We start from the raw sequence: 15380 nt of genomic DNA on the forward strand, positions 1-15380 counted from the left end.
TTCTTACCTTTTCCATCGCAGATCTGGTTAGTTATGGCCATACTAATGTGCACCTAAAGGAGCCCTTAGGGCCTTGCCACACTGGTAGGTTGTGCATCCGACACGCCAGTGTGACAGTTCACTTACTGAGCTTCGTGTTACAGATCTACGAGATGATGCTGGTCCGCCACGGGTTCATGGTGGTAGGCCCACCCATGGGCGGCAAGACGCAAGCCTACCAGTCGCTGGCCGACTCGCTGCGCGCGCTGCAGCTGATGAAGCCGCCGCCGCGCCACAAGGAGTTCGGAGCTATCTATCGCATCCTCAACCCCAAGGCCATCACCATGGGCCAGCTGTACGGCTGCTTCGACCCCGCCTCGCACGAGTGGTGAGTGGACCAGTGGCGGCCAGACGCAGGCCTCCCAGCAGCTGATGAAGCCGCCACAAGGAGTTCGGCGCCTTCTACCGCATCCTCGACCCCAAGGCCATCACCATGGGCCAGCTGTACGGCTGCTTCGACCCCGCCTCGCACGAGTGGTGAGTGGACCAGTGGCGGCCAGACGCAGGCCTCCCAGCAGCTGATGAAGCCGCCACAAGGAGTTCGCCATCTACCGCATCCTCAACCCCAAGGCCATCACCATGGGCCAGCTGTACGGCTGCTTCGACCCCGCCTCGCACGAGTGGTGAGTGGACCAGTGGCGGCCAGACGCAGGCCTCCCAGCAGCTGATGAAGCCGCCACAAGGAGTTCGCCATCTACCGCATCCTCAACCCCAAGGCCATCACCATGGGCCAGCTGTACGGCTGCTTCGACCCCGCCTCGCACGAGTGGTGAGTGGACCAGTGGCGGCCAGACGCAGGCCTCCCAGCAGCTGATGAAGCCGCCACAAGGAGTTCGCCATCTACCGCATCCTCAACCCCAAGGCCATCACCATGGGCCAGCTGTACGGCTGCTTCGACCCCGCCTCGCACGAGTGGTGAGTGGACCAGTGGCGGCCAGACGCAGGCCTCCCAGCAGCTGATGAAGCCGCCACAAGGAGTTCGCCATCTACCGCATCCTCAACCCCAAGGCCATCACCATGGGCCAGCTGTACGGCTGCTTCGCCCCCGCCGCGCACGAGTGGTGAGTGGACCAGTGGCGGCCAGACGCAGGCCTCCCAGCAGCTGATGAAGCCGCCACAAGGAGTTCGCCATCTACCGCATCCTCAACCCCAAGGCCATCACCATGGGCCAGCTGTACGGCTGCTTCGACCCCGCCTCGCACGAGTGGTGAGTGGACCAGTGGCGGCCAGACGCAGGCCTCCCAGCAGCTGATGAAGCCGCCACAAGGAGTTCGCCATCTACCGCATCCTCAACCCCAAGGCCATCACCATGGGCCAGCTGTACGGCTGCTTCGACCCCGCCTCGCACGAGTGGTGAGTGGACCAGTGGCGGCCAGACGCAGGCCTCCCAGCAGCTGATGAAGCCGCCACAAGGAGCTCGGCGTCATCTACCGCATCCTCAACCCCAAGGCCATCACCATGGGCCAGCTGTACGGCTGCTTCGACCCCGCTTCCCACGAGTGGTGAGTGGACTATAGTCTGGTCCGTGAGCACGTAGAATTTTGTCCAATGACCCCAAGCTACCCATCCTTATCGTTCGCGCGTAATTATATTGCTGTCGCGACTGTGTAACGGGCGCCCACAGACCGAGCTTTTGTGGCGGCCGGACGCAGGCGCGTTCATCACTATCATTCATCATCATCAGCCAGTTGGACCAGCAGGTTGTATCTGCCTCTATGAGGTCGTCTGTCCATCATGTGGGTGGACTACACTGCGCTTGCCGGTACGTTTCCTCCACTCCGGGTCCTTGCTGCTTCATCGGCCGTTAGTTCTGCGTGCTATGTGCCCTAGCCCATTGTCACTTTTGCTTACTAATCATGGCGTGCGATTATATGGACACAAAAGATTAACTTTGAACTTTAGAAGCACATTGTGTTCTAATGCGAGGTTTAGAACAGCCATAAAAATTGCAGAAGTTTTTTTAACGGAAGCTGTAGATCTTGGCTACACAGGAGTTGCAGCGGTGGGAACGAGAGGTGGGAATAGTCCCGTTCCGCAAGCTGTTTAACACTGTGTAAATAGCTGTGACAAGCCAACTTCTGTAAGATTTACATAGTGACAGCTGGCGGAAGTTAACTTCTGCAAGTTTTATTGCTCGCTTTGAGGTAGCCTTTCGAACTAAGCGTCACAGACGCAGCGTCTTTAGCTTTGGTCTTGTGCCATTAACGCCGCGTCACTAACTCGCTTCGAAAGGCTACCTTTAAGACCAAAGCTCAAGACGCTGCGTCTGTGATGCTTAGTTCGAAAGGCTACCTTTAGACGTATGCCGATATGACTCCTTAGCATACCGGAGTTAAAGTTCAAAATCCATTGTTGAAATTACTTAATACCATATCGTCTACAGGTCCGACGGAGTCCTAGCCATAGCCTTCCGCGAGTACGCCATGTCGATCACCCGCGACCGCAAGTGGATCCTGTTCGACGGGCCCGTGGACGCCGTGTGGATCGAGAACATGAACACCGTGCTCGACGACAACAAGAAGCTGTGCCTCATGAGCGGAGAGATCATCCAGGTAACCGCCTCTGTGGCCTAGTGGTAAGACCACCTACTTCAGACGCAGAGGTCCCGGTTCGATTCCCAGTGAGGGCAGATTTTTCTGTTCGGTTTGGTTGGTGGTAGGGCTTGTTCAAGTCCGCCTGACTAGCTACCACCATCTTAGCTAAGTCTATCGCCATAACAACAATGTTAACAGCATTGTTGTGTTCCGGCAGTTAGAGGTAAGATAGCCAGTTCCTCCGTGGTTGAGGATTCCGGGTGAAGCTCGCTTCCACCTTCGGCCTGATCATCACTTACCATCAGGTGAGATACAGGCCAAGAGCTTCCTCGTTGTGGATAAAAAAAAAAGTTAGGTCAAGGGTTCGGTTCCTGGCTGAGGCAATGAGGGCTATCGTATTGGTTCCCGCTGAAAACTAGCTTCTCGATATGGCGCTTATTATGTCGCGAATATCGCTGAGCGGACGCCTCTTCAGCATAGCTTGTAGTTAAATGTTATGTACTGTATTTTTCTTTTTATGCTGAATAAAGTATTCTTATTCTTATTTTCCCTCATCAGATGGCACCACTGTAGAGTAAGGTCTTGTGACTCACTACTGGCTAAGACAGTGGGGCCAACTTGTGACCGTCGAAGCGGTAGGAGGACTATCTTATTAGCACTCACCAAGATGGCGCCACTGTATAGTAAGATTCTGTCACTCGTCAGTAGTGTCAGTGTACTCGTCAGTGTCTGAACAAAGTGGGTCCATCTTTCTTCTTTTCTTTTTTTGACCTTAACTATGACTGTGACTCCAATGATAAAAGTCATTAACTATGCCTAGGTGAGTCATTGTGTAAAGCTTTTTTATGTATTGAAACTAAAATATTGTTTTTAGATGACAAACAAAATGAACTTGATATTCGAACCAGCGGATTTGGAGTTTGCCTCTCCAGCCACGGTGTCCAGATGTGGCATGATCTACATGGAGCCTGAACAACTAGGTATGCAAAATTCAAGTCTCACATCTTTATATTTCGCAGCTGACAAGCTTTATTTACGCTTAAAATACCTACAAGAACATGCAGGTCTACTCATTATCATATCAGCTAGCTAGGAAATGATCATAGTTGAATTTGAGTCCTTTTTAAACTTTTATCAGATCGTTTATGCCACGGGACGGTATGATATCATCTTATAACCAATACTTCTCTATGTGTCTTTGGTCGGCTAATTAATATCATACGGAATAACACAAGCAATGAGTGAAAACGTATACTATTTATTAATCAATAATTTATTAACCAGGCTGGCGAGCGTTCCTGGAGTCGTACAACACGCACCTGAGCAAGAAACTGATCCCGGAGCAGTTCGAGCTGATCCAGGAGCTCATCGACTGGCTCGTGCCGCCCATCTTCGAGTTCATGCTCGTCAAGTGCCACCACTTCGTCGTGGTCGGCGAGATCCACCAGTTCTTTGTGAGTGTTGTGTGAACCTATGACCACAGAATAATAATAAGTACAGAAGGTTTTCTTCGCGAAGGTATTTAACAAAATGTATGCTCAATGTCGATAACAATATGGTGTAATTTAGCTTGTCTCAAGAATCGAACACCATTTTGTTGACAAACGTCAGTGATCAGTACTGCGCCGAAGCCATAGGGCTGACTTCGGTAAAATGATGTGTGACGTGAGGTACCAAACTGCGGAAAATGGCGGAGGAAATACATGAATAAGCATGAATTATATTTTGTGTTTCTATTATTATTCAGGCAGTTAAAATACTGCACAGTATTAATTACTCCACCGTTTTCACATACATAGTTTATTTTCTTTACAATGCAAATGGGTGAAGAATACACGTGCGTACGTCAATGCTCGCTCCTGAGTGTCCTGTCGATTAAATAATATCCCAGTAGGTTCCGTCCCGCGTGTTTTGTTTTCGATGCAAACTCGCGGAGATGAACAGGCCTGCTATGACTATGACTTAAGGAAGTTACCCCATCTGGTATCAGCTTGGTTTTGAAACCAATTAGTTATAAGCAACAGTAAATGTAGTTATTTGGTAACTTAACTAACTAACATCACGATGGCGCCACCATTATTATTGTCGCGTTTTTGTTTGTGTTGATAAGTTGTAAAACGATCGAACGTATGTCCTTTTTTACAGTCGTTCACGCGCCTGTTCACATGCCTACTCGAAGGCGAGTCCCAGTTTAGCACCATGTGGCTACAATGCACCTTCGTGTTCAGCCTATTGTGGGGACTGTGCGCCACTCTGACGGGTAAATATCGCATATTTACTTACATAAATAACATCTCCCGTATTCTAGCTCAAGAAACGTACAATAGACGTAGATTCCGTGTTAATAAAATAATATATATTCATTGACCATCCAATGGACACTTTCATCTCTAGGTTTTCAAATATGATGTTCGTTGTGGACGTTATGAACACTTGCCAAGAGAAAACTATAGTGCGGATCGTTCGTCGCTTTCGCAAACTCATTAAAGAGTCCAGTGATTATACTACTTCAAATTTCTTGAGCGATAAAAAAGTTTTCTTCTCGTTGGCGTTGAAACAAATGTCATATTTGCAGCAAAATAATAGCTAATATTGTTTGTTATTCCTAAATAACAGGCGACAGCCGCAAGCAATTCGACTCGTTCTTCCGCAAACTCCTGGATGGCAGCAATGCGGCCTACCCCAAGCCCAAGTCCTTCAAGCTTACTAAGAACCAGCTGTTCCAGGATAAGGACACGGTGTTCGATTACGTGTACGATAAGAGAAACAACGGCACCTGGATCCCGTGGGTCGATCTGGAGAAGGAAGTACCTTTGGCTGCTAACGCGAAGGTAACATTCTAGACTAAGAGCTGGTGAACGCCAGACCTACGTCATTTTATAAAAGCTGAAAGTTTCTCAGCGTATGCTCCCAATATAGGATAGAATGTTGGTGAATCATGAAGTTTGGGTCATCGTGGCTTTGGCAGCTATCCTAAAAAAACTGTCTGGCAAGGAGTTGGAACTGTCAATACTGTCTGGCTGATTCTATCCTCTATTGGGAGCTTGACGCTGACAAACTTTCAGCTTTTATAAAATGACGTAGGTCTGGCGTTGACAAGCTCTTGTCTATTCGTTATGGTTTCTATAAATTAATATTATTTAAGGATGAATTGCGGCTTTTTATTCTACTATATGACTTGTTTTAGAAAAGCCTGGCTTGTCTGCAAGGTCATAGGAACGGTTATTTTAACTTAAACTTCTTGACAGCGTAGTATTATTACACTCCATTTGATGTATATTGCAATTCAATGTCGATTTATCGCTCTAAAAATTCGCCTACAGGTCAACGAGCTCATAATCCTGACGAACGAAAACGCGTGTCTCCGCTACTTCGTCTCCAAGATGGTGAAGTCCAAGATTCCTATCTTACTGGTGGGCCCCACTGGCACCGGCAAGTCCTCGCTCGTGCTCAACTTCCTGCTCACGCTGCCCAAGGAGAAGTACATAACCAACACCATCAACTTCAGCGCCAGGACCACGGCCAATCAGGTAACTTCTAGGCTGTATGTATATCCTCGTTCGTTTCAGCCAAATGACGTCACTGCTCAGTTTACTCTTGTTTTTATTTTTTTCTTCTTCCATTATTATGTGCCACTGTCATGTCCTATGTAATTGCCTGTATAGATGACCCAAACTGATCTGTCCTACCAAACTCATTGACAGAGGGGCGCCACCATCGTTCAACTATATAGTTTCCAACATGGCAAAAATTGGAACCAGCGATCCGCTATTGACGGTGGCGCCCCGCTTTCAATGTCACAGATAGGATGTCACAGTTTAGTATATTAGGTTTTATATTTGTGTGATGCCATTGTAATAAATGTTTCTTTCTTTCACTGCTGTACAAAGACCTAATTTGTACAGACTGGTGCTGCACCGCCCGCATCCAGGCACTACCCGCGACCTTCACCCGATCGTCTGTCCACCTAGAAAAGTCCTCTAATTATTATTAACCTTGAACTGTAACAATTTATTTTACAGACCCAAGATATCATCATGTCAAAAGTAGACAGAAGACGTAAAGGCGTATTCGGACCTTCTATGGGTAAAAAGGTAAGTCCAAAAGTTCCTTGGAATGTTTTATTACTTATTATTACATTTTATTTAGTATGTAGACCCAACATGGCAAACCATCACATGGCAAAGCAACTTGAGCAACTGGACACTATAAGGATTTACCCTCTGAAACCCTCTGCGCAGCCTCTATGTGTATAGATGACCTAAATTGAATTGTTCCACCAAACTCATTGACAGGGGGATGCCACCATCGTTCAACTATAAAGTTTTCAACATGGCAAAATTCGGAACCAGCGATCCGGTATTGACGGTGGCGCCCCGCTGTCAATGTCACTTTGGTTAGTTTTGACATTTCTTTTGCAGTGTGTACTATTCGTGGATGACCTGAGCATGCCTCAGAAGGAGCAGTGGGGAGCGCAGCCGCCGCTGGAGCTGCTTCGGCAGTGGATCGACCACGGACACTGGTACGACCTCAAGGAGATGGTGCGCCAGGAGGTCGTCGACGTGGTGAGACTAGAGTCCTGGAATACGAATGCTACAGTTACCTATACCATAGAATAATAATAAGTACTACGTACAGAAGTTTTACTTCGCGAAGGTATTTAAAAAAATGTTTTCTCAATGTCATTAACAATATGGTGTAATTTAGCCTGTCTCAAGAGTCAAACACCATTTTGTTGACAAACGTCAGTGATCGGCACTGCGCCGAAGCTATAGGGCTTCGGTAAAATGATGTGACGTGAGGTGCCAAACTGCGGAAAATGGCGGAGGAAATACATGATTTAGCATGAATTATCATGAATGATATTAACTACTTATTTTTACCTCTCAGAGTCTTGAGGAAACTTAAAAAATTCTGTGTTTTTATTATTATTTAGGGAGTTATACTGCACAGTATTTAGTACACCATTTTCTTTATTTTCTTCCATCATACACAAGAATACGCGTGCGTGAGTCAATGTTCGCTCGTATGTGAGGCCTTGTCGAATAGTATCCTGTAGGTGGGCCATCGTGCGTGTTTTGTTTTCGATGTAAACTCGCGGAGATGAACAGGCCTGCCTATACGCCGTATTCACAAACGATGCTTGCTTTGTGAAGCAGCAAATCGAACGCACAGCCTTGAATAGAACTCTGTGATTGGTTCGCGTGTCACTCTGTGCGTCCACGCACACTGTAAGACCGCATAGTAATGTTTGTGAATACGAGCGTTTTGTTCGGCCAGATAAATGACTTCAGATTTTAATCACAGCGTAATCCAAAGGAGATCGGTGTATAGCCCGAAGCTAATATTACAAGCAACGCCCTTTGTGATGCATGAATTTGTCTTCGATTTCAAAACGAAATAATCTTGAGATCACTGAAAAAAGTCTATCATTGTTTCATTTATGCTATGACGTTATTTACAACAATACATAAGTCTGTTAGCACGGACTTAGAGGCTGGTATACTGTATAAGATCGTCAACTAACATTTAGGTTGTGGGTTGACGAGCCGGTTCCTACCCGGTCCGGCAATAAACCGGCGAAAAACCGGCCCAACGATAAATGATTTCTATTCTATTCGATGCCGGCCCCGATAGTAACCGGCTCGTCAACACACGCCCTTAAAGCGACCTCCAAATATTTCTTGCGTCCACTTGGCCAATGTAACCATACCCTAACTCGCATCCATTGTGCTCAGTTGCTGGTGTCAGCCATGCTGCCTCCCGGCGGCGGCTCCAACCTGATCTCGTCGCGGCTGACGCGGCACATGCTGCTCATCACGCTGGACTCCTTCGAGGACAACACGCTCAACAAAATCTTCTGCACCATCATGGACTGGCACTTTACTAAGGGTTTCACTGACACTCTTATGAGGCAGAGTAAGGTAAGTTGTTTCCCGGGGAAAGATGTTTAGAACTACGTAATGGCAAGGCAATAAAGCAAGACAAACATTTATATTTATGTTTCCTCCACACGTCTCACGTCTTTTTTTACCAGATGCAACTGGGGAATTTGACCTACACTGCTCATGGTGGACAAACAGGCTTACCTGATATAAAGAATACCTATCAGTTTAAGTTGATACATACCCGCTTAGATTAGTGCCTTTTTATATTCTTCCGTAAAATATCATCCGATGCAAAATTTCAGTCCCTAGCTGTTTGCAATAGAACTTAGCGAAACATGCTGCTATGTCTGGTTCTAAGAAGGATATAAAGCATACTTTACTTTAGCTAAATCGCATACTCCTCCCCAGACGGTGGTATCAGCCACGATGGAAGTATACAAATCAGTAGCGTCCCAATTCCTGCCAACTCCAAGCAAGTGCCACTATCTGTTCAACTTGCGGGATTTTGCGCGAGTCATCAAGGGCATCCTGCTGGTGCCGTCCAGCCACATGAAGGAGATGAATAAACTCGTGCTGCTGTGGATCCACGAGACCTACCGCGTGTTCTACGACCGCCTGGTGGACGACGCCGACAGGTGAGAGGGAACACAGAAGCGCCACACCTATCGAGGCATCCTACTGGTTCCCTCCAGCCACATGAAGGAGAAGAATAAACTCGTGCTGCTGTGGATCCACGAGACCTACCGCGTGTTCTACGACCGCCTGGTGGACGACGCCGACAGGTGAGAGGGAACACAGAAGCGCCACACCTGTCTTAGGGCATCCTGCTGGTGCCTCCAGCCACATGAAGGAGATGAATAAACTCGTGCTGCTGTGGATCCACGAGACCTACTGCGTGTTCTACGACCGCCTGGTGGACGACGCCGACAGGTGAGAGGGAAGACAGAAGCGCCACACCTGTCTTAGGGCATCCTGCTGGTGCCTCCAGCCACATGAAGGAGCTGAATAAACTCGTGCTGCTGTGGATCCACGAGACCTACCGCGTGTTCTACGACCGCCTGGTGGACGACGCCGACAGGTGAGAGAGATGGAATATACCATCGTCTCGGCACAAGGCAGTAGCGTCCCAATTCCTGCCAACTCCCAGCAAGTGCCACTATCTGTTCAACTTGCGGGACTTCGCGCGAGTCATCAAGGGCATCCTGCTGGTGCCCTCCAGCCACATGAAGGAACTGAATAAGGTCGTGCTGCTGTGGATCCACGAGACCTACCGCGTGTTCTACGACCGCCTGGTGGACGACGCCGACAGGTAAGAAGGATGGAATATACCATTGTCTCAGCCATAAGGCAATAGGCGTCCCAGTTCCTCCCAACAGCAAGCAAGTGCCACTACTTGTTCCAACTGCAGGACTTCGCGCTCGTCATTAACTAAGAAAGAGAACACACACAGTTTCACAGTTCAGGTTAGCTGCTATTAAACGACATTCATTTGACCAAAATGTCAAATGATGTCAAATTCCAGACTAGTAGGTGCATATCTATCCAGTATGGATAGGCATCCAGCTTTGACTATAAAAATTCAGGGCAAATTGTTCAGAAAAGACATGAGCAGGCAGCTAATCTCAGTTAACTATTATAGAAAAGAGTTGAGAAAACGCTTTTTGCGGGTAGGATGACTGTCGACAATATAGAGATGGCACACCATTGTTTTAATAGGCTTAAACTCGCTCGTCTTAAGCCTAGGCGCAGACCATTGATTTTTCGTCAACCGATAGTTTAGTCGGGCAGTTGATCAGTATGGGCATGTATGTAAGTGCGCACATTACACCGATTCGATTTGGCCGATTCCCTATACAATTTAAAATCGGGCACAACTATCAGCCAACTAAAAATCAACGGTGTGCGCCTACTCTTATAGAAAAGAGTTTGGAAAACACTTTTTGCGGGTAGAATGAATATAGAGATGGCACACCATTGTTCTTATAGGCTTAAACTCGCTCGTCTCAAACCTTTTTCTTAATATAAGAATCTCATTAATGTGTTTGTTTCTCAGACAAAAGCTCTTCGAAGTGGTGCTGAAAGCGGTGTACGGCAACTTCCGCGTGCACATGGACCAGGTGCTGCAGGAGACGGGCTACATCCCCGAGGGCGAGAAGCTGGCCAACAAGCACGCCGCCAACATCTTCTTCGGGAACTACATGGAGCCCGACGCCGACCCCAAGGTTTATGACCAGGTCAGTGGTGTATTCGCCAAATTCTCAGCATATACTGGCCCGTGAAAACCAACGACGAACTCTAGGAATGCTGCCACGAAATTCTGATCGACCAGCAGATCAAGCGTCGCAAGTGGAACTACATCGGCTACACTCTCCGAAAGTCCGAAAGGACCACGATCACATCCCCCAGCAGGCTTTGGATTGGAACCCCCAAGGAAAACGCAAACGTGGTCGCCCCAGCAAACTTGGCGGCGCACTGTAGCAGACGAGGCGAAAATAATCAGCAAGACTTGGAGCGAGATCAAACGCGAAGCTCAAGACCTAACGCGATGGAGGACTGTTGTAGACGCCCTGTCTAGGGGACATAGCACATTAAGTCAAGTAAGTCAAGTGGTGTATTGTGTGATGAATTGGCTCTTCGAAGTGGTACTGAAGGCAGTGTACGGCAACTTCCTAAGGCTTATGATCAGGTTAGTGGTGTGATGATGATGATGATTCATTCGACTAATTTCGGCCATCGTGCACTTCGACTCCTGTCTTGGCGGCGCTGGTGCGGCCGATAATGGCTTACGTAGCCGATCTTCGCGGGAAACCATCTGAGCACGCCGCCAACATAATTACAGTGAATGGCGGCAGATACTAAGGTTAGTGGTGTATTGTGTGATGGATTGGCTCTTCGAAGTGGTGCTGAAGGTGTACGGCAACTTCCGCGTGCACATGGACCAGGTGCTGCAGGAGACGGGCTACATCCCCGAGGGCGAGAAGCTGGCCAACAAGCACGCCGCCAACATCTTCTTCGGGAACTACATGGAGCCCGACGCCGACCCCAAGGTTTATGACCAGGTCAGTGGTGTATTCTCCGAATTCTCAGCATATACTGACCCGAGAAAATTTTCCACGATGAACTCTTGGAACGCTGCCACGAAATTCCGATCGACTAGGAAACCAAGCGCTGCAAGTGGAACTAGATCAGCCACACTACGAAGGGACCCCGATCACATCCTCAAGCAGGTTCTCGCTTGAAACCCCCAAGGAAAACGCAAACGTGGTCGCCCCAAACAAACTTGGCGGCACACTGTAGCAGACGAGGCGAAGAAAATCGGCAAGACTTGGAGCGAAAGCGATGGAGGACTGTTGTGGACGCCCTATGTCCCATGTAAGGGACATAGGACCTTAAGTCAAGTAAGTCAAGTGGTGTATTGTGTGATGAATTGGCTCGTAAGTCAGTGGTGTATTCGCCAAATTCTCAGCATATACGTGCCCGAGAAAATTTCCAACAACGAACTCTTGGAACGCTGCCACGAAATTCCGATCGACCAGGAAATCAAGCGCTGCAAGTGGAACTACATCGGCTACACTCTCCGAAAGGACCACGATCACATCCCCAAGCAGGCTCTGGATAGGAACCCCCAAGGAAAACGCAAACGTGGTCGACCCAGGCAAACTTGGCGGCACACTGTAGTAGACGATGAGGCGAAGAAAATAAGAAAATCAGCAAGACTTGGAGCGAGATCAAACGCGGAGCTCGAGACCAAACGCGATGGAGGACTATTGACGCACTGTGCCCCATCTAGGGGACATAGCGCATTAAGTCAAGTAAGTCAAGTGGTGTATTTTGTGATGGATTGGCTCTTCGAAGTGGTGCTGCTGACTCCAAGGTTTACGATCAGGTCAGTGGTGGATTGTGTGATAAATTGGGTATATGATCAGGATACTGTATTGTGTAATCAGCCAGGGCTACCGTATTTAAACTCATTGGTTTGTGCCTGGCAAGAAACAAGAGTGTCTTATTCGACAATGGTGACTTCTCTAAAAAAAGCGACCAGGACCTTACTGACCAGTAGCGCCAACTGGTGGAAACTGGTGGATCTTGATCTGCAAGGCTAACGAAATAATGATAACATTTTAATAAGAAGGAAAAGAAAGAAACATTTGTTTTGGCTCTTACATAAAAAACAACAAGTTTACTATTTTCTACTTCGCTGGCAGTTGGTGTACCTTATCTTATCTTATTTAGGGCCGCGCATGGGCGCAGTGCACGTCGACCCATTGGGATATTTTGTGCTTATATGTGTACCTTTCTGTAACTCACTATTTGATCCTGCACAGGATCGGCCTTGCTGTCTCTAACATAGGTCCATCAACTCTCAAATATGATTAGTTGTACATTTGCAACTTGTCTGTTGTCATGCAAGAGGTCATTGGAGGAGGAGGCTCCTCCAATGACGTCTACGTCTTGTAGCTGAAATAATGCCGATGATGAATGTGATATATGGTGTCCACAGGTGATGGACCTGGACGACATGGCGGTGAAGATGGAGTACTACCTAGAAGAGTACAACGTGGTGTCGTCGTCGCCCATGGCTCTCGTCATGTTCCGGTACGCGCTCGACCACATCTCACGCTGCACGCGCGTGCTACTTCAGGATAACGGTACTGTCTAACTAATGGACTGATTACCAAACACCAATATACATTTTCGTTACCACAAAGGTGTCCCAAAAACTCTTTGAAGTTCCCACATCAGATAAGTCGAATCAGTAAGACAACAAACGAACCTAAACAACGAAAGATAAGGAGACATGTAAAGTGCCCCATAAGGGCTACCTTTTTCTTTTTTTATTATTTTCTATTGACGTTCATAAGTGCCACTTGTGGTCTAAACTGAATAAATATTTTTTGATTTTGATTTTGAACCTGCCTAGGTGATTTTTATTAAATTTTGGCCTGAAAAGGCCCAGATAAGAAAGAAAGAAAGAAACATTTATTGCCATGGACATCACAAAAGACAAAAGAGGTGAAATAAAAAAAAGCAAATAAGACAGAGGTGATATAAAACATACAATGAATGAGCAAGTTTAGTAAACTGAGCAGTGCCACCCTGTCGCACAGCGATGCCCATCGCAATGGGACCCCACTCAGCATATGCCGTGGCCCACGGTGAGGGGGATGCAGATCATAATTAATATTATTCAAAGGCCAGCAATTTTACAAAAAGACATAGTTATGGATGATTCCGTTCTAACGAGGGCATAAGATTGGCACTAAGATTTTGACCCATTTAGCACAAAGCAAATGACCGAAAGAAGAGTGAAAGAAGCTCATACTAATCGCAAATATTTTTAGGAAATTTGCTACTGGTCGGTGTTGGTGGCAGCGGCAGGAGCAGTGCGGTCAAACTGGCCGCTAGTATTCTTGAAATGAATGTCATTCAGGTGAGCTAGTTTGATTATCTCAATAATCTATGTTTCGACTAAGAGGTGTCTAACAAAAACTTACAAGTTGATTAAGTATCTCTAGCACAGCACCTAGATGTGGTCAGTGAAGGATTGGTCGTTGTGGATATCTTCGTTGTTTTAAGTAACTGTCCTCTCCATAGGTTGTCTGGAAGAGATCGCTTCATAGCGATAACACCGCCTAGTTGTACCTTATGTGTTCCTTTTCTTTCTGTTTTTTTTTATCCACAACTAGGAAGCTCTTGGCCTGCATCTCACCTGATGGTAAGTGATGAGCTTCACACTTGTTCTGTTCTTTGGTGTACAATAAAGAGTAATTATTATTATTATCTTCAGTGGAGGTCTTTGTCCTGCAGTAGATGTTCTTTGGTTGAAACTAAAATCAAAAATATAGCACTAGTATCCTGATATTTAACTCCTCTGTCCATCAGATCGAGATCTCCCGCGTGTACGGGCAGAACGAGTGGCGTGACGACATCCGCAAGCTACTTATGAAGGCCGGCATCATCGGCAAGCCGCTCGTCTTCCTGTTCGCCGACAACCAGGTCAGGTCATATCTACGACTAGCGGCCGCCCGCGACTTCGTACGCGTGGATCCCGTTCTACCCCCTTAGGGGTGGAGTTTCGTAAAATCCTTTCTTAGCGGATGTCTACGTTATAACATCTACCTGCATGCCAAATTTCAACCCGATCCGTCCAGTGGTTTGGGCTGTGCGTTGATAGATCACTATGTCAGTCAGTCAGTCATCTTTGAGTTTTATCATATCTATGATAGCATTCCTACAATATTGAATACAGGTAGTGCCTAAATGATTAGTTTCTCGGGGAAGCGGAGTGAGAGAGGTGTGACATGTGATGTAAGAGCAGTCAGATATGTATATCGATGTCTGAAGCACAAGTTTCGCTGACGTTGAGAGCCTACGCTAAAACACGCGTATCTGTATCGACACGAAAATAGTGTGAGATCCCTGTTTTGTGCGGGTGTGTAATGTATGATATAACTACATATCATATAATACTTAGAGGATATAACATCAAATTATATAAAATCATTTAATATAATAATTATTTACTATAATAAACGAATAATATAATTTTGAAACGAATAATTTTAAGACAAATAACTAACAACTGATATAAAATGGTTTGATATAATAAATATTTTCTATAAAACTTACAATGTATACTATTTAAAACAAATAACATTCAAATCATATAAAAATAAAATGTCGAAAAATCAAATGAGATAAAATTCTTTTCCTATAAAACTTAAATCATAAAACAATAATTTTATATAAAGTTCAATTGTTATAATAAGCATGGCATGCAGCAAGCAAACAAGCAAGCTAGCAAACGAGCAAGCAAGCAAGCTAGCAAGCAAGCTAGCAAGCAAGCTAGCAAGTAAGCTAGCAATCAAGCTAGCAAGCAAGCTAGCAAGCAGGCAAGCAAGCAGGCAAGCAAGCAAGC

General features: G+C 46.6%; 1 protein-coding gene across 1 annotated transcript in view; it reads left to right on the forward strand.

The window, feature by feature from the left end:
* Dnah3 (dynein heavy chain 3, axonemal) overlaps positions 1-15380 on the forward strand; it is an 88960-nt gene that overhangs the window by 34364 nt on the left and 39216 nt on the right. The window contains exons 23-37 of the mRNA XM_028314977.1: positions 144-367; positions 2423-2591; positions 3448-3553; positions 3858-4027; positions 4719-4833; positions 5190-5404; positions 5897-6103; positions 6596-6667; positions 6995-7138; positions 8312-8497; positions 8870-9096; positions 10515-10695; positions 12963-13110; positions 13804-13892; positions 14345-14458. Coding sequence (XP_028170778.1) covers positions 144-367; positions 2423-2591; positions 3448-3553; positions 3858-4027; positions 4719-4833; positions 5190-5404; positions 5897-6103; positions 6596-6667; positions 6995-7138; positions 8312-8497; positions 8870-9096; positions 10515-10695; positions 12963-13110; positions 13804-13892; positions 14345-14458 — 2367 coding nt within the window. The remainder of the gene's footprint in view (positions 1-143; positions 368-2422; positions 2592-3447; positions 3554-3857; positions 4028-4718; positions 4834-5189; positions 5405-5896; positions 6104-6595; positions 6668-6994; positions 7139-8311; positions 8498-8869; positions 9097-10514; positions 10696-12962; positions 13111-13803; positions 13893-14344; positions 14459-15380) is intronic.

This window comes from Ostrinia furnacalis, unplaced genomic scaffold (genome assembly GCF_004193835.3).
Source record: "Ostrinia furnacalis isolate ACB-3 unplaced genomic scaffold, ASM419383v2 OfSCF4936, whole genome shotgun sequence".
Lineage (NCBI taxonomy): Eukaryota > Metazoa > Arthropoda > Insecta > Lepidoptera > Crambidae > Ostrinia > Ostrinia furnacalis.